We start from the raw sequence: 25,975 nt of genomic DNA, 5'->3' as shown, positions 1-25,975 counted from the left end.
GAAAACATTATTTTTCAAATTCTCATTAAGGTAACAGTAGATCTTAACGTAAGATCTTTTTGACCAAAAATTCCAGCGGGCCAAAAGCGACCCAATGGCTGCCGAGAATTCCAAACTTAATAGTAAAAATCTCGAAAAAACACAATTTCCCTAATAATATCCCTACTTAAAACAAGGAATAAGTGACATGGGCCCCAAAACCTTAAAAATGCAAAATGCTTATTTTGGTCAGCGGTTTTTCCGGAAAACGGAAACGGAAATATGATTTTACTTTTACTGAAACGGAAACGGGAAAAAATCTCTAAAAACCGGACGGAAAACGGAAAACGGAAACGGAGACTGAAATTCCTCCCATCACTTGCCCTCACCCTTATGTTTACCATCGGGCGCCCGGTCCTCCTTTGCCCGCGTGGCTCAGTAGGTAGCGGCGTTGTACCCATGAGCTACCCATCATGAGTTCAACTCCTCGATGAGCGTATTTAGACGGAATTTCGAGAACATTATTTTTTTCATGTCTCCCCACCTTTAAGAGACAATAATAAAGATCGCATTAACAGTTTTCGAACCTTCCTCCTTTCGCTTTGATTACATCTTGAAGTCTCTTCGGGTAAAAGTCGATCTCCCTTTGTACTGGTTTTGATGTTTTACACCCAATATTTACACCACTTACACAACGCTACACTTTTCATGTGTTTCTTTGACCAACAAAACACTTTGTCCTAGTCAAAAATGACTTTTTAAACTTGACCAAAACCGTTTAGAGCTCAGATTTTGGAGATACAAAAGCATCGTGCGCTTTCCTAGGACCAAAATGGGATCAGTCAAACATTTAAGGGTATATAAGACATTCTAAAATCACTAACTTTATGTAACTGAAATGAACTTGTTTGTGATTCTTTCTGTACTTTTTTGTCTTTCCACACAAGACCCTCTCGAATTTGGACCCAAATCTTCAGAACTAGCTATGGTTTTAGAAAATGTGAACGCAGTGGTTTCAAACTTCACAGAAGTATATTATAAGCTGGATTCTATAATTTTCAATACTACGCTAGCGGAAAAGGATCGAGAAGATCAGATTGGTAGATTGGGTGAAACATTTTCGAGGGTGACTGAATACAACGATTTATTCTAAGAATCACGATGGTTTCAGGAAGTACGCGCACTGTTATTCATAGCTCGGCATTACCGACCAGAAGATAATTATTCGATATTTGAACCCGAAGAGTCTTCTAGTTTTGGTGGACCAGTTCAAAAGGAAATTGTGATGGAAAATGTGAAAGCTGTTGCATCAAACATCACTGAAGTCCATAACAAGTTGGAAAATATTCTCACCAATACAAAATTGAATTCCAAGGAAAAAGAATCACAGATTCAGAGACTCTCGGAGATCTTTCCAAGAGTAAGTGAAGCCCCAGTTATTTTTCGAAAATCGATAATTTAGGAAGTTCGTGTGTTGTACTTCATTGCTCGTCACTATCGTCCAGAAGACACCACACCAGTTTTTGAAATGGTGAATGGAGAGGAAGCTTGGAAATCAGCTTTTGGATTGGCGCCACAAAAGAATACTGAATCTGATAAATTCAAAAGATATGTTAATTGAATCGATTTCTTAAATATATTATTTTTGATTTCTAATACTGTAGAGCATGGTTATAATACTGCTGAGGTATGCGATTCCGCTCTAATTGGAAAAAATGTGTCAGCTGGAAAAATATACCTATTTTGTCTAATAGAAGCTCACACAAGCCATCAACGTTGAGCTCAATTATCTCGATTCCTATCAGAGGTATCAAAAACGTGTCAACTGATAAATTATTTATCACAATATCATCAATATTTTACCAGTTGAAACATTTTCGATATCCTTATCAGGAATCGAGATAATTGAGCTGAATGTTGGCCGGGCCCTTCTGTCAGAGAAATTACGGTACTTTCGCGCGGCGTGATAATTCAAAATTGTTTTCTGTGTCTCTTCCTATATTGCCCTGAGATTGTATTTTCTCGCTCCCAATTTATTTGCTTTTCCATCGGCCTAATACTTTGCCACGCCCCATTCTCATTGGAGCGCAATAGCATACCACATCGTTTTCATCCCTGTTAGTCCTAGACTTGCCTCCGTCAAAACTGGCCCGAGTTTTCGAATGCGCTCTAATGAACAACGCGCGAACTTAACTTTAAAAGTCAATTAATCGGTATTTTTCGAAATTTTTAGAGGTCCTCAGCTAGTTTTGTGCCCCCACCCTTTATGTTGGCCCTATATTACGATTTCAGTATCTTTTTAAACTATACAAAGTTCAAAATCCTAATCTTGAACCATAAACCCACAAAACGGGAACCCCCCCCCCCCCCCAGCTGTTCTGTCCACTACTAGTCACCCCTCGATCACAAACCACATGGGGTCTGTTCTCCCGGCCGTTTCTCTGTGTCTGCGTCTTCTTCCCACTCGGTCACGTCGGCGGCATAAACTCTAGAATCCGTCTTTTATATAAAAATGTCCCCTCTATAACTCTATTTTTCAGTTTTCTTAGTTTTTCAATTCTTTCTCCCAATTTGGGAGTCCCAAACCATGACCCAAAATCTCAACATTCTGATCGTCAACCCAATTTTTGGCTTTAGTCATGTCAAATTTCTGTCCACTCTTGCTGATATTATTGCAGAGCGAGGACATAATGTGGTAGGTCCTCTTTAAAAAATCTTAAAATCCCAAAAACTTTCAGACAGTCCTTCAACCATTCCACATCGCAATGAACAATTTGGACGGGTTGATCAAAGACAAATCTGTGAAAATCATGAATTACTATCCTGACAACTTTTCGGAGTTGGAGAAAAATGAGGAGCAAACTTTTAAAATGGCATGGGACTCGAAATTGATGCAGAATCCGATTCTAGGAGCACTGTTCTCTGGTATGGTGGCTAAACAGTTCAAGAATACGGTAATCAGTGAGTTGATATAGATTTTGAGATTAAACAATGAATGGATTTTTCGCAGAAATGCTCCGAGACGAAAAGCTACACAAAGAGCTCTCCTCCTACAACTTTGATGCAGTTTTGGTGGAAACTTTTGAAATTTCTGGATTCTGTGAGTTGATGTTTTTAAAAATTTTAATTAACCACAATTATCGTGTGGTAGTGAATTCACTAGAAAAAATATGATTTAAGTTGGTTTTCCAAAAAGTAATTAATTTTCAAATGTTCTAGTACACCGTTGAACCTCTAATAGAAGGGCATTATCTCAGTTTCTGAAAGAAGTATCAAAAGTATTCAACAAAAATTTTTTTACGTAGTATGGTGTACGTTTCCACCAAAAAAAAGTTAAAATCTTTTTAAAATTAAAATCTTCCCACAAACCGAGAAATATTAGCTGAAATTGGACGGTTAAGGGGCACTTCTAATAGAGGCCAGGCTATTTTTCCTGATTTTTAGACTACTTTTTATTATTTTTAGGCAATTTTGAATTTTTCCATGATTTCTCTAGAATATTTTTCCGTAATTTTTGAATCATTATTCAAAGTTTTTGGGTCACTTTTCCACTATTTTTGGACCATTTTCCATGATTTTCCGATCAATTTTCACAAATTTCGGATGAATTCAATAACTTTTTGATAAATTTTCACAGATTTTGAACCATTTTCCTTGATTTTGATGTGACTATATGTTAAAAGTCACAAAACATAGAATAACTGATTCTCTGTATACCCAAGCAAATCCCAGCCAATTTCAGACCTCGCTGAAAGTCTACAGATCCCTGCAATCGCTGTCCTTTCTGCAGTACGTTATCCAGTATTCGATGAGCTGTTTGGACAGTCATCTACTCTAGGATACATCCCAGCAACTGGCTCATCCCTACCACCAAAGGCTGGATTCTTCTCACGCTTGAACGATGTCTACAACACGTTTTTCCTCTCCATTGGTCAAAAGGCAATGAACAATGCGCAATACAACGTGATCAAAGAAGCAATCGGAAGGAAACCCACCGCATGGCAAGATCTTGTTCAAAGATCGCCGGTTTATATAGTCAACGCTAATCCGTATTTGAATTTCGCGGTTGCCAGGCCAGGAAATGTTGTTCAAATTGGAGGAATCACTATGTTAAAGAAGGGAACGCTGAAGAAAATTGAGCTGCCAGAGGAATATGAGAAGATCTTGAATGAGCGAGAGTCGAGTGTATTCATTTCATTTGGATCTGTGGTCAGAGCGTATGAGATGCCAGAAAACTTCAAGTGAGTCAAAATCACATATGGGATAAGAACATAATTCTGAATTTGCAGAAAAGGAATCCTCAAAATGTTCGAACTTCTTCCGGATGTCACATTTATATTCAAGTATGAAGACGAGCTAGAAGAAGACATGAACAGCCGAATTCCCAAAAATGTCTATCTCAAAAAATGGGTTCCTCAACCAGCTCTTCTCCTAGATGACCGTCTGAAAGTCTTCGTCACCCATGGAGGCCTGGGAAGCACTATGGAAGTTGCGCATTCGGGAAAGCCAGCGCTAATGGTAACACAGAGTTGAGCTATCAAAAGTAAATCCAATATTGTTCAGGTCCCTCTGTTTGCTGACCAATTTGAAAACGCGCAAATGTTGGCTCGCCATGGTGGAGCTGTTGATTATAACAAGTTCGATTTGGCGAATGGGAAAAAAATGGCGAAAGTACTCAAGGAAATGATTAGCAATCCGAGCTATCAGAAAAATGCACAAGAGCTTCAGAAAGTGTTGTTGAATCAACCAATCAATCCAAAAGAAAATTTTATTCAACACCTGGAGTTTGCCTGTAAGTTTCCCACGTGGCAAAGTCAAACACCCGGAATCAGTAGATCTGGTTTCATCCCCTACTATTATCTCGATGTGATTCTGTTTCTTATTGCTACCCCAGCCACACTGATCGGAGCTTTCACATATCTGATGGTCCGTATTTTTTCATGAATTAAGAAAATAAAATTTAAAAATCTTTTTATTCGTTTTTAAGTTTTCCCGACACAACTCTCCTGAAAAACTTTCGAAGAAGGACATAGAAAACATATAAGCTGAGCACCACAAGAATCGTCAAGAAAGCTATAACATCCAAATAATAATGAGAAATAATTCCCACTTGATTGATTGCTGGGACTTGAGAGCGAAGGTTTGGAAATCTGAAATTAGAATTAGAATGAATTTGTTAATGTCTTCAAATACTTACTTCATGGCAAACTCCAAATGCTTCATAAGATTAAGCTTTGGGTCAATAGGCTGATTAGAGAGAACATCTAGTAGAATTTCCGCGTTGTTTTTGTACCTGAACAATTGATTTAAAAAAGAATATCAAAAGTATGACTCACTTCAAGTCATAGACCAAGCTTTTAACTGCACTGGTCAACTTTTCCGGATTCTTAAGATCATATTTACTGAATGCAATTGCTCCTCCGTGTCTAGCCAACATATCGGCGTTGTACGGTTGATCTCCGAATATTGGAACCATTAATGCAGGTTTTCCAGAATACGCCACTTCAGTAGTACTTCCCAATCCTCCATGGGTAACGAACGCCTTCAATCGTTTGTCAGCTAGAAGAGCAGGTTGAGGGACCCATTTTTTCAAATGAACATTTTTTGGAAGCCTCTTCTGGAACTCCGCGTCATCTTTTTCATGCTTCCAGATGAATGTGACATCTGGAAGGGATTCGAACATTTTGATGATTCCTGCTTTAAAGTTATCCGGCATCTGGAAAGATCGGATCACAGACCCAAATGAGATGAGAACCGTGGATTCTCTTTCTTGCAAAATTTTCTCGTAGTCGTCTGATAACACGGTTTTCGGTTTGTTCAGATCCACAGTAATCCCTCCAACATGAACTATAGTAGCAGTTGTTGGAACAGCAAAATCCAGATAAGGATTCGAGTTCGTCATGTAAATTGGAGATTGTTTGACCAAATCCTTCCAACTCGGCAATGATTTTCCAACAGCCTTCTCAAAAACTTTTTGTTGATGGTAACTGTTTAAATCAGTGTTCAGATCGAACAGAAAATTTCGATAAACATCATTCAATCTGTCAAGGAATCCAGCATCTGGAGCCATCTTGGATCCACTATGCTGAATGTATCCCAGAAGAGATGGTTGGCCAAAAATGTCCATAGTATTTGTGAATCGCACAGCAGGCATGATAGGGATACAAGGGACGTCGATGAGATGAGCGATATCTGAAAATTTTGAAAACTTGTAATTAAATGAAAATATTGTTTTAACTCACAAACTCCAGTGATTTCAAATAATTCCGCAATCACGACATCATACTTTTTGGCCTTCAGTTCTTGGATAATATTTCCGTCTTTCAAAAGTTCTGAAAATTTTCTTTTAAACTTCCGAAAATATTCCTCCAACTTTTGAAAGTACTCACGAGTAGCTGTTTTCTCTACCGCCTGACTGATCAGTCTCGGAGCGATGAATGCTTCCAAAACCGGATGGTTGACAAATGGATCATCCCAAAACATTGGAAAAGTTTCCGAATTCGCATGAAGAAGCTCTTCATAGTGATCAGGAAAATAGTCGATTATCTTAAAAATTGTTCTATTCACATATTGGTTTCGATAATCCGATTTCTCTCACCTCGATATTTTTATTTTTGATGAGACCTTCTGTATTATGGTTGATATGATATGGTCTGAATAGTGTCTGCAATTAAGATACATTTGATTTTTATGCTATTTTCACCTCTATCGGCTTACCACATTATGTCCATGGTCCGCAATAATATTAGCCATCAGACTTAGAAATTTTACATGACTATACCCGAATACCGAGTTGTAGATCAAAATATTTTTGGCATGAACCGAGATGAGTAGCAGAAAAATATGAAAAATATAGTTCAAGTGCATTTTGGATAGACCGGCCAGATATATTATTTTCCCTCTTTTATACTTGTCATCTAATCGAAACAAACCGAATATTGCGCCAATTGTAGTTTCTAGTTTTTTGAGTGGACGGGCTAATTAAAAGAGTGTTTTGTAGGTGGAGAATCAGATGATGTAACGGAGATATTTAGAAGACATAGATCTTGAATTAGATGACAATACAATTACTTTTGATCATTTGGTCGCATTCTTTGGACACTAATAGACTGAAGTTGAGTAGGAAAAAAGAAAAAAAGAAAGGTTAATTTTTACAGACAAGGTCATTTTCCTACCAGCTTGTTGAAAGTTATACATAAGCTTTTTTTGAGTTCGTATTTTTCGTGAATTGTGAAATTAAATATTGAAAAATTCCTTCATTACTTTTTACAAATCAATCACTCGTTTTAAAATTTTTTCGACACAACTCTTCTGATAATCTTCAGAAGAAGGGAATATAGAACGTATAAGCTGAAGCCCGCTAGAATCGTCAAGAAAGCTACAACATCCAAATAATAATGAGCAATAGTTCCCACTTGATTGATTGCTGGAACTTGAGAGCGAAGGTTTGGAAATCTGAAATTAGAGTTTGAATGTATTTGTTAATGTCTTTGTATACTTACTTCATGGCAAACTCCAAATTTTTCATAAGATTTTGTTTTGGATCAATAGGTTGATTGGAGAGAACATCTAGTAGAGTTTGCGCGTTGTTTTTGTACCTTAACAATGTTATTTCTCTTTGTGAATATTTAAAGTATCATTCACTTCAAATCATAGACCAAACTTCTAACAGCGCTGTTCAACTTTTCCGGATTCTTAAGATCATATTTACTGAATGCAATTGCTCCTCGGCGCCTAGCCAACATGTCGGCTTTATATGGCTGAACTCCGAATATTGGAACCATTAATGCAGGTTTACCAGAATACGCCACTTCAGTAGTACTTCCCAATCCTCCATGGGTAACGAACGCTTTTAATCGTTTGTCAGCCATAAGAGCGGGTTGGGGCACCCATTTTTTTCAAATGAACATTTTTTGGAAGCCTCTTCTAGAACTTCACATTATCTTTTTCATACTTCCAGATAAATGTAACATCTGGAAGGGTTTCGAACATTTTGATGATTCCTGCTTTAAAGTTATCCGGCATCTGGAAAGATCGGATCACAGACCCAAATGAGATAAGAACCATGGATTCTCTTTCTTGCAAAATCTTCTCGTAGTCTTCTGGCAACGCGGTTTTTGGTTTGTTTAGATCTACAGTAATCCCTCCAACCTGAACTATAGTCGCAGTTGTTGGAACAGCAAAATCCAGATAGGGTTTTGAGTTTGTAATGTAAATTGGAGATTGTTTGACTAAATCCTTCGAGCTTGGTAATGGTTTTCCAACAGCTTTTTCAAATACTTTTTGTTGATGATAACCGATTGAATCAGTGTTCAGATCGAACAAAAAATTTCGATAAACATCATTCAGTCTGTCAAGGAATCCAGCATCTGGAGCCATCTTGGATCCACTGTGCTGAATGTATCCCAGAAGAGATGGTTGGCCAAAAATGTCCATAGTATTTGTGAATCGCACAGCAGGCATGATAGGGATACAAGGGAAGTCGATGAGATGAGCAAGATCTGAAAAATTGAACATTTGAAATTTGAGATAATTGAGTTGAAAGTGAACGTATAGTTTGGACTTCTATTAGAGCAAATATATTATGTTTTTAAACTCACAAATTCCAGAGATTTCGATTGCGACATCATACTGGATGATTGAAAAATGGATCATCCCAAAACATTGGAAAAGTTTCCGAATTCGCATGAAGAAGCTCTTCATAGTGATCAGGAAAATAGTCAATTATCGTAATGTTTGTTTTTTGACGAGACCCTCTGTATTATGGTTTATATAATATGGTCTGAACAGTGTCTGAAAACAATATTTACGTTTTTTGTCATATTTGGTCATATAGTCTTACCACATTATGGCCATGATCCGCAATAATATTAGCCATCAAGCTTAGAAATTTCACATAACTATACGCGAATACCGAGTTGTAGATCAAAATATTTTTAGCGTGAGCCGAAATGAGCAGTAGGAAAATAAGAAAAATAATATTCAAGTGCATTTTGGATAGACCGGCCAGACATATTATTTTCCCTTTTTTATACTTGTTATCTGAAAAACCGAATGTTGTGCTAGTTGTAGTTCCTAGTTTTTATTTTGAGTACATTTGTCATTTTCATAAAACAGTGTTTTGTAGGTGGAGAATCAGATGATGTAACGGAGATATTTAGAAGACACAGATCTTGAATTAGATGACAATTAATTATTTTTGATCGTTTGGGCGCATTCTTTGTACACAATTGATTGAAATTGAGTAGAAAAAAGTACGAAAAAAATGATGTTATTCACAGAGAAGAACATGTTCTTATCATTTTGTTGAAGTTTGTGTGATGTTTGAAAGACAATACGGTTATTAAAAAACAAATCATTGTTCAGTCTGTCAATGCGGTTTTCTAAAACGTCAAGTTGATTCATTTTTTAGTTCAATCGAATTATTTATACTTAAAATTTAATTTCAAAACAACATTAAAGTTTTTTTGAGATCAGCTAACAAATCAAATTATTCACTCTTGACTTTTTTTGATACAAGCCGAATTGGCAATTTACAAATGATTATGTATGTTCCATATACAGAAAGCACAGCAAAAATGGCAATGAACGCAATAGCATCCAAATAATAATGAGCAATTATTCCCACTTGATTGATTGCTGGAATTTGAGATCGAAGATTTGGGAATCTGAAAATTGAGTTTCATTTTGCAATTTGAGAATATGAAATACTTACTGCATAGCAAACTCCAGATGCTTCATGAGATTCAGTTTTGGATCAATTGGTTGGTTTGAAAGGATTTCCAGAAGCTCTTGGGCTTTCTCTTGATACTTTGGATTTGTAATCATTGCTTTCATAGTTCTAGTCAATTTTTCTCCGTCTTGTAGATCGAATTTATCGTAAGCAATCGCTCCTCCATGCCGTGCCAACATCACTGCATTCCACGGTTGATCTCCGAAAATTGGAATCATAAGAGCAGGTTTTCCAGAGTATGCGACTTCCATCGTACTTCCTAACCCTCCATGAGTCACAAAAACTTTCACTCTTTTGTCAGCAAGAAGAGCAGGTTGTGGGACCCATTTCTTCAGATGGACATTTTTGGGAAGTTTATTTTTTAGTTCCACATCATCCTTCTCATATTTCCAGATAAATGTGACATCGGGGAGAGACTGAAACATTTTGATAAGTCCTGCTTTGAAGTTATCCGGCATTTGGAATGATCTGATCACAGATCCAAAAGATATAAGAACTGTAGATTCTCGCTCATTGAGAATTGGAACGTATTCTTCTGGCAACTTCCCCACATGCTTCATCTGTTTCAAATCCATAGTTATACCTCCTACATGAACAATTGTAGCAGTTGTAGGGACAGCAAAATCCAGATAAGGATTCGAATTAGTTATGTAAATTGGTGATTGCTTGATCAAATCCCTCCAGTGTGGAACTGGTCTTCCGATTGCGTTCTCGATGAATGTCTGCTGAAGATCTGACATACGTTCCATGCAGCTGAGCATCAAGAAGTTCCGGAAAACGTCATTGATACGATCGAAAAGTCCTGCCTCTGGAGCCATATTAGATCCAATGGCTGGAAGATATCCCAGGGATGATGGCTGACCGAACAGTTCATTGAAAGTTGTGAAACGAACAGCAGACATGATCGGGATACATGGAAGTTCAAGAAGGTGAGCGATATCTGAAAAATTGTTCAAGGAATTAGGATAAAAGTATTTAGAATTCTTACAAAATCCGGTGATTTCAAAAGTCTCAGAAATCACCACATCGAATTTCTTGCTTCTCAACTCATCCAACGTTTTTTGATCTTTCAAAAGTTCTGAAAATTGTTTTTCAGAAATTTCAAAATCTCGAAATATGAAACTCACGAGCTGCTGTCCTCTCGAATTGTAAAACTAGAGATCTAGGCATCATGAACGCTTGAAGAACAGGGTTGTTCATCAAATGAGAATCCCAGAACCCTGGAAAAGTTTCTGTCTCCAGTTTTTCAAGTTCCTCGTAATGGTCGGGGTAGTAGTTGATGATCTGAAAAGTTAATTAATTTCATCGCTAAGTGTTTTTTTGGTCTACCTCAACGTTTTTATTTTTGACAAGCCCTTCCGTGTTTTTCATGGCATTATGGAATGGTTGGAAGAGAGTCTAGAAAATTGTTAATGGATTTTTTTAATTAATAAAAATTCGTACCACATTGTGCCCATGATCAGCGATGATATCAGCCATTAGACTGATAAACTTGACATGGCTAAACCCGAAAATTGGATTAAAAATCAGAATATTCTTCCCAGAGGAAACGCCGAGGAAGAATAAAAAAGTCAATAGGTTTGTCGTATGCATTTTGGCCAAACACACTGGCTAGACTCTACTATCTGGTCTTTTTATACCCATTTCTTATCAATTAACCATGTTTTGGGCAGAGTGTAGTGAATGTGCTAGTTGTAGTCTAACGATTAATTGTAAAACAAAAATCAAAATTTTTTTTTTGATTTGTGCCTTTTTGTGACATTGATAACGACATAAGCTTGTACTGCACAAAAATGTATGATTTTTTCTACTCAGGGTCATTTCTTTACCATACAATTTTTTTTGAAATTTCAGTCAGTTTTATTTTTCTTTGCGATCAACCTAATTGAAAATCTACGGATAATTTTGAAAATTAGATATAATGCAAAAATTATTGATAATCCAAAAAATGCAATAACATCTAAATAGTAATGAACTATCATGCCGACTTGACTGATTTCCGGAATTAGTGATCGAAGATTTGGGAATCTAAAAAAGATAGTGTTCCTTTTGAATGAAGAAGCATTGCAACTTATTGAATGGCAAACTCCAAATGCTTCATGAGATTCAGTTTTAGATCGATTGGTTGGTTAGACAGGACTTCTAGGAGCTCTTGGACTTCCTCTTGATACTTTGGATTCGTAATAATCTCTTTTATAGTTCTTGTTAATTTTTCTCCATCAGGAAGATCAAACTTATCATAGGACACCGCTCCTCCATGCCTAGCCAACATCATTGCATTTTGGGGTTGGTCTCCAAAAATTGGAACCATTAGTGCTGGTTTGCCAGTGTATGCAATTTCCATTGTACTTCCCAATCCTCCATGAGTCACAAATACTTTAACTCTGTGATCAGCTAGCAGTGCAGGCTGAGGGACCCATTTCTTGAGGTGGACATTTTTTGGAAGTTTTTTCTGAAATTCAGTGTCGTCCTTTTCATATTTCCAGATAAATGTGACATCTTGAAGTGACTCGAACATTTTGATGAGTCCTGCTTTGAAGTTCTCAGGCATTTGAAACGATCTGACATTGGATCCGAATGAGATCAAAACTGTAGACTCTCTTTCTTGCAAGATCTTCTCGTACTCTTCTGGTCGATCCATTGTAATTCCTCCAACATGAACAATTGTAGCAGTTGTAGGAACAGCAAAATCCAGGTAAGGATTCGAATTAGTGATATAAAGTGGAGACTGCTTCACTGGATCTGTCCAGTATGGAACTGGCCTTCCAATTGCGCCCTCAATCATTTTGGTTTGCAGTTTTGCAATTCTTTCCATCACAACCCTGTCGGAAAATTTCATGTATAAATCATTGAGCCGATCCCACAAACCAGATGTAGGAGCCATTCGAGAGCCAATCTGGAGTTGGTTTATATTATTGCCCAACTACGCATTTCATTACAACCCTTCTTTTTTCCTGGGGCTTTAATGTAAGGGGTACTTCAATTAGAGGGACACTTCATTTTCAGGTGCCCTTCTAATACATGTTTTACAGGAATCGCTCAATCTAATTAACAAAAAAGAAGGATTAGTTATGCAAAAATGGTTGGAAAAGCTAAAGTTTGGAAGCTATCTTCTTATCATTTTAATGCTTATTTCGTGGGAACTAAAAAATGAAATTGGCTTCAACCTGGGGTACATATCCAAGGTTTGATGGTTGTCCGAAAAGTTCATTGAAGGTTGTAAAACGAACAGAGGATACGATAGCGAAACAAGGTAGGTCAAGGATATGTGCAAGATCTGGAAAATTTACTGAACATTCTTATTCACCAAAAAGACTTACAGAAGCCGGATAGCTCCAAAGTTTCAGCAATTGCAACATCAAACTTTTTTTTCTTTCAATTTCTCATGCAATTCTTTGTCGGAATGATCTCTGAACAAAACTACACACCAGCTAGTTTTTGAGGATCATTACTTACGCCTATCTGTCCGTTCTAACTGTTTTACCATCATTTTAGGCATGAAAAGAGCCATAAGAACTCGATTATTCGCAAGTGGAGAGTCCCAGAATATTGGAAACGTTTCTGTTTCCGTTTTCAATAGCTCTTCATAATGATCAGGGTAGTAATTAAGAACCTGAATGTGTGAAACATTTAAATAATTGCTCGAGAACAAATTACCTCAATATTTTTGTTTTTAACCAAGCAATCAATGTTTTTCAGTGCAGAATGAAACGGCTGGAATAATGTCTGTAATTATATGTGATTTTAGAAAATTTAGAATTTTTATCAGACCACATTATGACCATGGTCGACAATAACATCTGCAAATTGGCTTATGAACTTGACGTGACTGAACCCAAAAATTGGATTTATGATCAGTATATTTTTCCCATGAACTATTCCGAAAATCAATAGAGGAAATAACAGGCGCATCTTGACAGAACAGGAAGTGGCGGTTGAATTTTTTGTATACTTTCCTAATCGAATGACGAGAAAGTTGTTTTTTATGAGTTTGTGAGATGAACAATGGTCTTTTTTATTTCATTAAAGGAGACAAAGATCCTTGATACTCAATAACTAATCAGTTTTAGTTTTTTTTACCGATAAGTTTCACAGAAATTCTAAAGAATAGCTTGAAAAGTAAGTAGAATGATAATGCAAAGGATGAAGTTTTTCGTGTAGTTATTGAGATTGAAGTTTGATCGTTTTTAGGTTCTTGTAATCTTTTTTATAATATGAAACGCTAGACGCGTCTGTTGGTCCAGGTGTCACTCTATCGACTTCTTGGGTGTTAAATATCATTTTGGCTGCCACCAAAACTGAACACTGGACCTTCCGCACCATAGCTGCGCATCAGAGTTGTGAGGAAGTGAAATTTTGGAACTCGGAAGTCGGAAGTCGGAAGCAAATTTTCTAATTAGGAAGTCGGAAGTAGGAAGTCGGAAGTGAAATTTGCAACTCGCAGTCGGAAGTAGGAAGCCGGAATTAGAAAGTCGGAATTAAACTTTCGAAAATTTAGCTATTTTGGTAGCCTACGGTTATTTCAGACCATTTTTTATATTATTCGCGGTAATTTCGGCAATTTTTTTTATTTTTATGATCGAAAACGGACAAATTTTGCAGATTTTCTGCAAAAAGTCGTTGGCGACATTCGAGAATTAGAAGTCGGAAGTAAAGTGCGTTTTTCGTAATTCGGAAGTCGGAAGTAGGAAGTAAAATTTGTTTCTCGGAAGTCAGAAGTAGGAAGTAGGAAGTAAAATTTGTTTCTCGGAAGTCAGAAGTGGGAAGTCGGAAGTCGGAAGGGAAAAATGCCCGGAAGTCGGAAGTCGGAAGTCGGAAGTAGGAATTCCCGACATCTCTGCTGCTCATGCACAAAGTTGATGCGGACCACGAGGGAAGAGGGGAAGGAGGGCGTAGATGTTCCCATTGAGGAATGAAACCGAAATTGAGGAGAGGAGCAGCGAATCATGAAGACAAAAATTGAAGGAGTGCGCCGAAGGACCACCAGCCATCTTTTTGAAGCGTCGGAGGCGCGGCAAACAGTTTTCTGGTTTTAACAAATGGACGTTTTTTTGAAAATAATAACCAAAGAATATAGGAATGTTCACCAAAATTCAAGTGACAGTATCTTACATTTTTCACTAATCGAATAAATTGAAGCAAATGTGAAACTTCAAATAAGAGTCCAATAAGAACATGGTTGTTCCTGTTAAGAAAACAAACATGTTTATTTTTCTGGAGAATTGAATAAGGCATTACATAATTATCGAAACCGGTTTATTCAACGAACAAAAAACAGAGATCCTTGACACTCAACAACTAATCAGTTTTAGTTTTCTTACTTATAAGTTTCACAGAAAATTTGATAAAAACCTTGAAAAGTAAGTAGAATGCTAATGCAGAAGATGAAGCCAAAAACAAAACAACGTCTAAATAGTAATGAGCAATTAGTCCGACTTGATTGATTTCAGGAACTTGAGATCGAAGATTAGGGAATCTGAAAAAAAAGTGTTCTGAATTTCCTAGAAACGTTACAACTTACTGAATAGCAAACTCCAGATGCTTCATAAGGTTCAGTTTTGGATCGATTGGTTGATTATACAGAATTTCTAAAAGCTCTTGGGCTTTCTCTTGATACTTTGGATTCGTAATAATCTCTTTTATAGTTCTTGTTAATTTTTCTCCATCAGGAAGATCAAACTTATCATAGGACACCGCTCCTCCATGCCTTGCCAGCATCAATGCATTGTGATGTTGATCTCCAAAAATTGGAACCATTAGTGCTGGTTTTCCAGTGTAAGCGATTTCCATTGTACTTCCCAATCCTCCATGGGTAACAAATACTTTAACTCTGTGATCAGCTAGCAGTGCAGGCTGAGGGACCCATTTCTTGAGGTGGACATTTTTTGGAAGTTTTTTCTGAAATTCAGTGTCGTCCTTTTCATATTTCCAGATAAATGTGACATCTGGAAGTGACTCGAACATTTTGATTAATCCCGCTTTGAAGTTATCGGGCATTTGGAATGATCTGATTACAGATCCAAAAGATATCAAAACTGTTGACTCTCGTTCTTGCAAGATCTTCTCGTATTCTTCTGGTAGTGGTCCCACATTTTTCATCTTCTTCAGATCCATTGTAATTCCTCCAACATGAACAATAGTTGCTGTAGTGGGGACGGCAAAATCCAGGTAGGGATTGGAGTTTGTAATGAAGACTGGTGATTGTGTTATAAGATCCTTCCATGATGGAACAGGTCTCCCCAATGTTTTTTGAAACAATTCATTCTGATATTGGAAAATTCTTTCGAATCCCAAGACATCAAAATATTTTCTGTAGACGTCGCTAAGACGATCCAGGAATCCAGCATCCGGCGCGCCTTTTGAACCATCTCGTGTGATGTATCCAAGGGCAGATGGTTGACCAAACAATTTATTGACGACTTCAAAACGAACGGCGGAGTATATGGGAATGCATGGAAGTTCAAGAAGATGAGCAAAAACTGAAAAAAATGGACTTGAATGTTTTAGGAGCTCCCTTATAACCGACTTACAAAATGAAGCTGCTCCAAATGTCTCCGCAATTGCCACATCGAATTTTCTGCTCTTTAATTCTGCATGCAAATTTGTATCCAGGTAGAGCTGCCTGTCAGTTTTTTCGAACTCGTTAGCTAGCATTTTTGGCATCATGAAGGAAGAAAGAACTGGATTATTGACGAGATGCGAGTCCCAAAACACTGGGAACGTTTGAGCTTCAGATTTTTGCAAGTCTTCATAATGATCGGGATAGTAGTTGATAATCTCGATATTCTTGCTTTTAACCAACCCGTCAAGGTTTTTCATAGCAATATGGAATGGTTGGAATAATGTCTGAAATAAGTTTCTTGACTTATTGAACAAGGAAAAAGGGTGAGTTTATAATAAATCAAACTCACCACATTGTGTCCATGGTCGGCTATAACATCAGCCATTTTACTTATAAACTTGGCATGGCTATACCCGAAAATCGGGTTGATGATCAGAATATTTTTCGCATGGACAGTTCCAAAGAGGAAAAAAACAAACGTAAGTAGACAATGCATTACGGCGGAAAACACAACTTGAAGTCTATTGCCGGTCTCTTTTTATACCCCCGACCAAAAGAAAATGACCGCGCCTTGTGACGATTATAGGAGTTGTAGTTTTTCAGGTTAGTGTAGCGTGTAGTGATAAGTGGAAACGGACACTATTGTGGTTTGTCCCAAATTGTTACCGAAAGACATAAATGATTATTGACAGGTCAAATAGTGGTGATAAGTTTTCTGTTTCGCTGATCAGTATTTTTTTTCTGAAATCTGTAAAATGAAATTTGAATGGACTTTGGATGGTAAGCGTCTGAAACGGGGAGAAGGCACTCCCTGAATTCCGGCAAAAAATCCAGCGAAACGTGGGCGGAGTCATGGGGCAGAGCCTAAATTGCAACCCTGGCACCGTTTTGCCTCATGGTTTTTCTCATGACCGTATCCAAATCTGATAAAAACCCGTACAGGCAAAACCGTGCCTGGGTTGCAATTTAGGCCCCACTAAGGCTTCCATTGGGTCGGGAAATTTAGCCGAACGACCGACCCCGCCGACCGACATCCGACCGAACTGACCGATCGGTCGGCGCGCCGACCGTTTTCGTGCATTTGCGCGTCAACGTGTTTGCATACGCTGCATTGTATTTTACGACAAACTACTCACTAAAATCCTCGTTTGTCGGCTCCTGGACGTTTCAGAACCCGATGTTTCGGAACCACGACGTTTCAGAAACAGACAGTTCAGTACCCGACAGTTCAGATCCCGACGTTTCAGAACCCGACGTTTCAGAACTTTTCTGCATTTTTGTATAGTGGTTTTTGCGCACCAGATGAGCACTGCTCACTTCAATTTTGTGTTTTTCTGTTTTTTATTCATTCTCATCTACCGTACTCCAAATAATGATAGGTTTACACTGGGTATCTCTCAAAAAATCGAAAAAATTGAACTATTCAAGAACGATGTCTAGAAGTACGCAATAATTTTTCCGGCGAATAGAAGTCTCATTTTGAATGGTTTTATTAATGAAATCGTTTTTTAAAAGTTCAACTTTTTCGATTTGTTGAGAGATACCCAGTGTGAACCTATCACTATTTGGAGTACGGTAGATGAGAATAAACAAAAAAGCAGAAAAACACAAAATTGAAATGAGCAATGCTCATCTGGTGCGCAAAAACCACTATACAAAAATTCAGAAAAGTTCTGAAACGTCGGGTTCTGAAACGTCGGGTTCTGGACTGTCGGGTTCTGAACTGTCGGGTTCTGAAACGTCGTGGTTCCGAAACGTCGGGTTCTGAAACGTCCAGGAGCCCGTTTGTCGTAAAATAAAGTGTTTCGTACGCAAAAATTCGTGTTTTCATGCGCAAAGGCACGAAATCGGTCAGCTCGGTCGGCTGTGGGTCGGCTAGGTCGGTGGTCGGTCGGCGGTCGGCGATTTTCGACCGAACGAAATGGAAACCTTAGACCCCACCCCTTGACTCCGAGTAAATGGTTTTTCAACAAAAAAAAACTTTGAGTAGTTATCTTCTCATTAGAGCGCAACAGCATGCTGCCATTTTTTCTTATCGTCTAATATGACGCAAGCCATGTGGTGTAATTCCGTTCAGACACAAAAACAAACATTTATTGGTCAAACACACGTAACAGAGATCAAAGTACCTAGTCAGTTTTTGTCTTTTCTCCCGCAAACCGTCTCAAAATTCGTTTAACCAGTTTGAAAGATAAATAGGCAAAGGCAATGCCAAGGATACAAAGGAACAAAACGACATCCAAATAGTAATGAGCAATTAGTCCGACTTGATTGATTTCAGGAACTTGAGATCGAAGATTTGGGAACTTTATGGCGAAATCCAAATGGGTCAAGAAATTATGAGTGGGGTCGATTGGCTGGTTGGATATAACATGGAACAATGTTTCGGCGTTTTGCTTGTATCTGAAAAGAGAATTGGATTTTTAAATTTTAATACTTTGGAACGCTCACTTTTGATTAGAGATCATTTCTTTGATAACTCCTGCCAACTTCTTTCCATCTGGTAGATCAAATTTGCTATAGGCAAGTGCTCCTCCGTGTCTTGCCAACATGTTTGCGTTGTGATTTTGATCTCCGAAAATTGGAACCACAATTGCTGGTTTGCCGGTGTATGCCACTTCCATTATACTTCCTAATCCTCCGTGGGTCACAAACACTTTAACTCTATGATCAGCTAACAGTGCAGGCTGAGGGACCCATTTCTTGAGATTGACATTTTTGGGAAGCCTCTTCTTAAATTCAGTGTCGTCCTTTTCATATTTCCAGATAAATGTGACATCTGGAAGGGACTCGAACATTTTTATCAAGCCTGCTTTGAAGTTCTCTGGCATTTCAAACGATCTAATCACTGATCCAAAAGATATCAGAACTGTAGACTCTCTTTCTTGCAAGATCTCCTCGTATTCTTCTGATAGTGGTTCCCCATTTTTCATCTTCTTCAAATCCATTGTAATCCCTCCTACATGAACAATAGTAGCAGTTGTAGGTACAGCATAATCCAGATAAGAATTCGAATTGGTGATGTAAATTGGGGACTGCTTCACTAGATCTTTCCAATATGGTACTGACCTTCCAATTGCTTCTTCAATGAATTGGTTCTGGTAGCTATTCAGTCTCTCCTGTGCGATAATTCCCCAAAATGTTTCAAAGACATCGTTGAGCCTATCAAAGAATCCAGCTTCTGGAGCACCCACGGAGCCCATCTGAGGGACGTGTCCCACAAAAGATGGCTGACCGAAAATTTGATTGAAAATGGGATAACGCACTGTAGACATCATTGGGATGCATGGGATGTCGAGGAGATGAGCAAGGTCTGAAAATTCGAAACTCTGAATTTCTGATTGCAGTTTAAGATTCCTACATATTCCACTCAATTCCCAAGTCTCCGCCATAACCACATCGAATTTTTTGCTCTTCAACTCATTGATCAAATTCTTATCGGAAAGAACCTCTGCAAACAAACCAGTTTATTTCAAAACAACTCATTTCAGTCTCACCCATCGCTGTTTTTTTGAACTCTCCTCCTAGCACTGGAGCAAGCATGAAAGCTCTTAAAACTGGGTTACCAATGAGATGAGAATCCCAAAACATAGGAAAAGTTTGCGTTTCTTTTTTCAGAAGTTCATCGTAATGGCTGGGATAATAGTTGAGGATTTCAACATTTTGGTTTTTCACTAATCCATCTAAATTTTTCAGAGCGAGATGATAGGGTTGGAAGAGGGTCTGAAATTTTCAAAAAAATATATTAAAATTGAAATTTCGAGATAATTTAAAAACCTTACCACATTATGACCATGGTCCGCGATAATATCTGCGAGTTTACTGATAAATTTGACATGACTGAATCCAAATATTGGATTATGTATCAAAATTTTCGAAGAGTTTCCGTAGCCAACTAATAAGAGGAACAAAACAAAACAGGCATGTTTTATTATCATTGCGAGTGAAAACTGGTCAGACTGTCTCTCGTTTTCTTTTATACTCTACACTCTCTAATGTTGAGTGAGATGACTCTTTTTCGTGCTTTGTGTCCTTTGGAAATTGTGATTTGTGAAAATTGGTGATTGAAAAGTTCAATAAATCAGTCAGGGCTCTTATGAAAAAACAACCGGGAACGGAAAAATAAAAAAGGATTTTTACTGTATTTGCTCAAATAGAAGCTTTTCCTATATGTGAAATTTGAACTCAATTTTCTCGGTTCCTACAGAAAATATCAAAAAGTGGTTAACTGATAAATTATTTATCATAATATCCCCAATATTTTATCAGCTGACAATTTTTCTCCATCTCTCAAAGGAACGGAGATAATTGAGCTCAAAGTGTAGGTGGGCTTCTATTAAAGCACATGTCAATAAAACTTGTAAAATCTTGAAAAATGAAAGCGAAAAGATCTCGACAGTGGTCTGTGCATGGACCCTTCTAGAAGGTTCTCAAAGTATATGTAAATTCCCACCAATACTGAAGGTGTTAGGCTAAAAAGCATCGGAATGGAAAACTCAGATTTTCAGTTTGGGCGGGAATTCAAAACACTTTTTTCGAATTTTGAAAACCTTCAAGAAGTCTCCAGGAATGCCGGATTTGGAAGATGTTGAATTTAAGTAAAACATGGGGAGACATGAAAATTTTAAGTTTTTTTTGGAGTTACTGTTTGCTTTCTGGGATTGTTCGGCAGCCTAAGCCACCGTATCTTAGCTGGTAGCATTTCCAGCAATGTACCCACAAGTTCAACACCTCGAGAGGCACACATATGAACAAAATTTCGAGAAAACTACTTTCTCATTCAACACATCTTTAAAGGAAAATGCCCGGTGTTTTGCTAATGTCCTGTCCAGTAGACAGCATTTACCGTAAATGCTCTAACAGACGCTCACCCTCTATGTGCAATTCGAGCTCTATTATCTCGGTTCCTTTGGAAGATATCAAAAATGTGTCGACTGATAAAATGTTTATCATAAAATAACCAATATTTTATCAGTTGACAAAATTTTGATATCTGTCATAGGAACCGAGATAAATGAGCTCAAAGTATTCGGACAGGGGCTTCTACTAGAGCATTTACGGTAAGTGGGAAAATAGAAAACTTCTCGGCTGTCGGCTTGCAACTTCTGGACGGAAGGACGGATCTTGGTCAGAATTTGGTCAGACGCTGCCCACTGGCTGCAGTGGGACGGACAATGGTCGGATTTTGGCCGGAATTTGAAGGCGCTGCGTGTTAAAAGGTCGGAAGCTGGCCGATAGTTTGTCGGATCTTGATGGGCTTCCCACAATGTCTTTGTCGTAATCTGACCAAGTTCCGGCCAGAAGTAGCCGGCGACGCCTGAGTTCTTAAAGTTTTTATCATTTTTCTCATCTCCCACCTCTCAGCTCACCAAATTTATTTATCGAAAAATCTTGCAACAAATTGAAACAATGCATTGGGTCACTTTCTCTAGACCCTTGATTCCCTCTCTCAACAGGTCATTAGAGTCCCCTCTCCCGGAGGTTCACGCACCCCCACTCGATTACTGTTTAAACAGCTATCATCGTCACTTCTCGCTGGACCGTCGGTGTGGACAAACAACCCAATATCCCTTCAGTTATACTCATCATTAGCTCATCTTTATCTTTTTGGATATAAAATATGTACATTTCGAAAATTATGTCAAGTTTCGCTTCTTTTTCATTGCTCATTGTTTTCAATTCACACCTTCCGTCCTTCTCTTTCTCCCATTGCTCATGTTCATCCGTTGACCAAATAGATCGCCTGTGCTAAGCACCCATGTTTTGTTATGTTTTTCCGCATCTTCTTGTTCTTTTTCTCAACCTTGCTCATTTTGTCACATCGTGTGGTGTTCAGATTTCCTCGTTGAATGGAAAGTCAGTTGGGAAATGTGGAAATCTATCCACCATCACCTCCACCGCCGCCAAACCGAAACGACGACGACGACACCAAAAGAGGGATGTAGGTATATGATTTTGATGATTAAAAAGTAGTCCAAATTCTGCTTTCAGGTTGTTCGACGTTCCCTGGATCATAATTCTTATCCAATTCATTGTCATCCTTGCACTAGTTCTTGGTCTCTTTGCATTCTTCCTCACCAGATCAGAATCTTCTACTCCATCTGTGTATTCCACAAGGACTTATCAAAATTTCGAACTTCAAACTTTATCTCCCAGCAGTTCACCATTGACATTCAGAAGGCGTTACAAATCCTCCACAGAGACTCCTTCAACAATCAACTTTGATTTCTCGGAGGATCTGGAACCAACGCTATCTCCAGTTGTTCTCCCAATGGAAGTCATGACCCCTGCTTCGACAACAAGCAAGTTTACAAATGGATATCAAGTCAAATAATATACTACTTTCCAGAATCCCATCAAAGCACAATTTTGGAAAATGTCAATAGTGTAGAAGTATTTGAAAATGACGAAAATCTTCGGGCCGCGGTGTTCACATCTTCTAAAATTTGTTCAGAAATCGGAAAGTCAATTTTAGTAAGAGGAGGGAATGCAGTTGATGCTGCAATTGCAGCCAGTTTCTGTTTGATGGGTGGTCTTCCCAATAAAGCAAGTTTGGGAGGTGGGATGATGATGACAGTGAAAAGGAAGAATGGGAATGTGACAACGGTCATTGCAAGGTAAGGATAATCATTTACATGAAGTACGAGCCAGTGAGATATCCAACAAAGTACTTCTCAGCGAATTTCCGTCAATTTTGATGATATTCAGAAGTCTGGAGCTCGGTTGTCAAGTTTCCGATCACTTTGAAAATTTCGGAGGGTGAAAAATAGACTTAGATTGAAAACTTTGCATTTACACAATTTCTTGAAAATTCCTAGTTTTTCAGCTTTTTGCCGATTTCTCAGAGACACTCGTTTTTGCCTTAAAACTGTAAGTCAACTTTAAAGGCGCATATCTCCAAACCGGCAAAAGCTATTGAATTTATGAAAAACACATAAATATAGAACGTAAAATCTTACACATTTTGCAATTTACACATCTTGAGTAAAATCTGCCGTTTTTGAGATATGCGCCTTTAAAGTGAGCATACCTTCCTTTGCGCTCTTGTTTTGTACGGGTGCGCCGGGTGGGTCAACTTGAAAGACGCATATCTCAAAAACGGTAGATTTTACTGAAAAATGTGTAAATTGCAAAATGTGTATAATTTTACGTACTACATTTATGTTGCTTTCATAAATTCAATAGCTTTTGCCGATTTTGAGTTATGCGCCTTTAAATTTGACCTACCCGGCGCCCCCGTTCCTGCGACAAAGGAAGAGCGCAAGTAAGGATACGCTCTCTTTAAAGGCGCATATCTCAAAAACGGCGGATTTTGCTAAAAATGTGTAAACTGCGAAAATGAGTAAAATTCTATGTTCTACATTTATGTTTTTTTCATAAATTTCATAGCTTTTGCCGATTTTGAGTTATGCGCCTTTAAAGTTGACCTACCCGGCGCCCCCGTTCCTGCGACAAAGGAAGAGCGCAAGTAAGGATACGCTTTCTTTAAAGGCGCATATCTCAAAAACGGCGGATTTTGCTAAAAATGTGTAAACTGCAAAAATGAGTAAAACTCTATGTTCTACATTTATGTTTTTTTTCATAAATTTCATAGCTTTTGCCGATTTTGAGTTATGCGCCTTTAAAATTGGATTAGTCCAAAAACGAGTGTCTTTGAGAAATCGGCAAATAGCTGAATAATTAGGAACTTTCAATATTTCCGTGTTTTCAATCCAAATCTGTTTCCCATCCTCCGAAACTTTCAAAGTGATCAGAAACTTGACATCCGAGCTCCAGACTCCTGAAAATGCTCTGAGAAACACTTATGAAAAATAAATTTTGGGCAACTTATGGACCGGTACTGTACTTCCAACGGATTATTAGTTTTTTCTCAGAGAAAGTGCTCCAATGAATATCAACCTAGAAGAGCTCAAAAAGAACCCAGAACTCAGCCACGTTGGTCCAAAAGCTTCAGGAACCCCGGGTGTCCTCAATGGCCTGTATCGTGCATTCCAAAAGTTTTCATCCAATCGAATCCAATGGAAACACTTGGTCACCCCCACTATTCAACAATGCAATAAAGGATTCGATATCAATGAGGACTTCAAAAACAGATCCAATGCACCTGCTCTAGCCTCCTTTTTCAAAGCAAATATGCGGAATAACAAGCTATTCTGCAATGGATTATCTTCTATACTGACTGAAATCTCGGACTACGAAAATCCATTAGATTCGTTTTATAAAGGAGAAATGGCACAGAAACTTGTAAAAGAAATTGGAGGTTATTTGGCGGATTCTGATTTGGAAGATTATGAAAGTGATATGGCTTCTGCTCTATGCACGGATATAGATGCTGACACCAAAGTTTGTGGACCAGGACCACCGTCTTCGTTTGCGGTACTAGCGAATACTTATTTAACGACAAAGAGTGAGTATCTTCAAAATGAGGAAAATTCCTGAATTTTGAAATTTTTAGACATGTCCAACTTGTCCAAAGTAAACGAGTTCGTGAAGTCTAGTCAAGGATTAACCCATAAAATCGGTGACCCGATGTTTGTAAAAAGCAGTAAGAAATATGCAGAAGAGTTGTCGAAAACTTCAAAACGAACAAGTGTGGAGACAAAAGAGATTCATGTAAATTTCAAGGAGAATGGGTCCACGGAAGTTTTCGTGATCGATGAGAATAATATGACTGTCAGTGTGACATTGTCGCTGGGAGATGAGTGAGTTGTAAGGAGAAAATAAGATCTTAATTTTTAAAAATTTTCCGTTTCGGAAATCTCATCTACTCCTCGTCGGGATTTTTCTGGAATAATAAAATGAGATATTTTGATATGAAAAATGATAATGTTCCGTTATCAATACAACCTGGGAAGGTACCAACGACAATGATTTCTCCCATTATTGTGGTGAAAAATAATTCGGTGAGTTTTTTTTACTCAAAAAATGGATTGATAATTTAATGAGCTCAAATCTTTGACAAACAGGCCACATGCTCAATCTTTGAACCCGTGCCACCCTATTCTTGAATTTTAAGCTCATCTATCTTATTTTCTATCGAAGATATGAAAAATATGCCAACTATGAAAATGTTGCTGACAATATGCCAAATATTTTATCAGTTGACAGATTTTTTATATCTTTCACAGGAACCAAGATAATTGAGTTCAAAGCATTCATGGTATTTTCAAGAACATTTTTAAAAAAATAGTGAACAATTCATTTTTCAACTTTTTTTCAAAGTAACGCCATGACCTTTGAAAATCTAGGTCATGACCAAGAAAAATTTCGGTCATGACCTAGAAAAATGTATGACCTAGAAAAATTTAAGTCATGAACTAGAAAAAAATCTAGGTCACGACCTAGAAAAAAGTAGGTCACGACCAGGAAAAATCTAGGCCATGACCTAGAAAAATTGGAGCCATGACCTGGAAAAATCTAAGTCATGATCTAAAAAATCTAGGCCATGACCTAGAAAAAAGTAGGTCACGACCTGGAAAAGTTTAGGTCAAGGCCTGGCAGCTTCCTTTTTTCCACGTGAACTCTTTTTTTTAAATCGTATATTTTCAAACTTTTATTGTTAAAAAGTGTTTGGTCACGTGTAAATTTTTTATATTTTTCTCAATGAAAAAAAGAGAATGACATCTTCTGAGAAACAAAACAAAGCATACTTGTAATCCGGGCCTTGCCATAATTTCAACTAAATCAGATATGATAGAGCT

At 37.9% G+C, this 25,975-nt stretch overlaps 8 protein-coding genes across 8 annotated transcripts; 3 read left to right on the top strand and 5 right to left on the bottom strand.

The window, feature by feature from the left end:
- Positions 1-964: 964 nt before the first annotated feature.
- Positions 965-1,600, top strand: CBG26933 (the record flags this gene model as incomplete). The annotated part of the gene is made up of 3 exons (XM_045236677.1): positions 965-1,105; positions 1,151-1,399; positions 1,442-1,600. 3 exons carry the CDS (start codon positions 965-967, stop codon positions 1,598-1,600), a joined length of 549 nt encoding a protein of 182 aa, XP_045098828.1.
- A 966-nt stretch (positions 1,601-2,566) lies between these two features.
- Positions 2,567-4,923, top strand: CBG08859 (the record flags this gene model as incomplete). The annotated part of the gene is made up of 6 exons (XM_002635503.2): positions 2,567-2,674; positions 2,718-2,940; positions 2,990-3,079; positions 3,722-4,220; positions 4,269-4,497; positions 4,543-4,923. 6 exons carry the CDS (start codon positions 2,567-2,569, stop codon positions 4,921-4,923), a joined length of 1,530 nt encoding a protein of 509 aa, XP_002635549.2.
- Positions 4,924-4,951: 28 nt separating this feature from the next.
- On the bottom strand, positions 4,952-6,846 carry Cbr-ugt-13 (the record flags this gene model as incomplete). The annotated part of the gene is made up of 6 exons (XM_045236676.1): positions 4,952-5,129; positions 5,177-5,272; positions 5,316-6,171; positions 6,222-6,525; positions 6,578-6,643; positions 6,697-6,846. 6 exons carry the CDS (start codon positions 6,844-6,846, stop codon positions 4,952-4,954), a joined length of 1,650 nt encoding a protein of 549 aa, XP_045093862.1.
- A 419-nt stretch (positions 6,847-7,265) lies between these two features.
- CBG08858 lies at positions 7,266-8,971 on the bottom strand (the record flags this gene model as incomplete). The annotated part of the gene is made up of 5 exons (XM_002635502.1): positions 7,266-7,434; positions 7,482-7,577; positions 7,624-7,739; positions 7,918-8,480; positions 8,881-8,971. The coding sequence occupies 5 exons, from the start codon at positions 8,969-8,971 to the stop codon at positions 7,266-7,268; spliced, it is 1,035 nt and encodes a 344-aa protein (XP_002635548.1).
- A 498-nt stretch (positions 8,972-9,469) lies between these two features.
- Positions 9,470-11,305, bottom strand: Cbr-ugt-8 (the record flags this gene model as incomplete). Its single annotated transcript, XM_045236675.1, has 5 exons — positions 9,470-9,647; positions 9,695-10,790; positions 10,840-10,996; positions 11,042-11,110; positions 11,156-11,305. The coding sequence occupies 5 exons, from the start codon at positions 11,303-11,305 to the stop codon at positions 9,470-9,472; spliced, it is 1,650 nt and encodes a 549-aa protein (XP_045093861.1).
- A 478-nt stretch (positions 11,306-11,783) lies between these two features.
- Positions 11,784-16,659, bottom strand: CBG08856 (the record flags this gene model as incomplete). Its single annotated transcript, XM_002635500.1, has 7 exons — positions 11,784-12,608; positions 13,197-13,325; positions 13,370-13,438; positions 15,065-15,188; positions 15,234-16,191; positions 16,243-16,558; positions 16,624-16,659. The coding sequence occupies 7 exons, from the start codon at positions 16,657-16,659 to the stop codon at positions 11,784-11,786; spliced, it is 2,457 nt and encodes an 818-aa protein (XP_002635546.1).
- Positions 16,660-18,403: 1,744 nt separating this feature from the next.
- Positions 18,404-20,212, bottom strand: Cbr-ugt-12 (the record flags this gene model as incomplete). Its single annotated transcript, XM_045236674.1, has 4 exons — positions 18,404-18,677; positions 18,726-19,725; positions 19,772-19,997; positions 20,057-20,212. The coding sequence occupies 4 exons, from the start codon at positions 20,210-20,212 to the stop codon at positions 18,404-18,406; spliced, it is 1,656 nt and encodes a 551-aa protein (XP_045093860.1).
- Positions 20,213-22,123: 1,911 nt separating this feature from the next.
- CBG08854 lies at positions 22,124-25,467 on the top strand (the record flags this gene model as incomplete). The annotated part of the gene is made up of 7 exons (XM_045236673.1): positions 22,124-22,215; positions 22,266-22,580; positions 22,637-22,891; positions 24,149-24,681; positions 24,730-24,976; positions 25,078-25,177; positions 25,465-25,467. 7 exons carry the CDS (start codon positions 22,124-22,126, stop codon positions 25,465-25,467), a joined length of 1,545 nt encoding a protein of 514 aa, XP_045093859.1.
- Positions 25,468-25,975: the final 508 nt, after the last annotated feature.

The sequence above is a fragment of the Caenorhabditis briggsae genome, assembly GCF_000004555.2.
Source record: "Caenorhabditis briggsae complete genome, chrV, whole genome shotgun sequence".
NCBI lineage: Eukaryota > Metazoa > Nematoda > Chromadorea > Rhabditida > Rhabditidae > Caenorhabditis > Caenorhabditis briggsae.
Note: the sequence above shows the minus strand (reverse complement) of the source record. Positions and strands in the feature narration are given on the sequence as shown.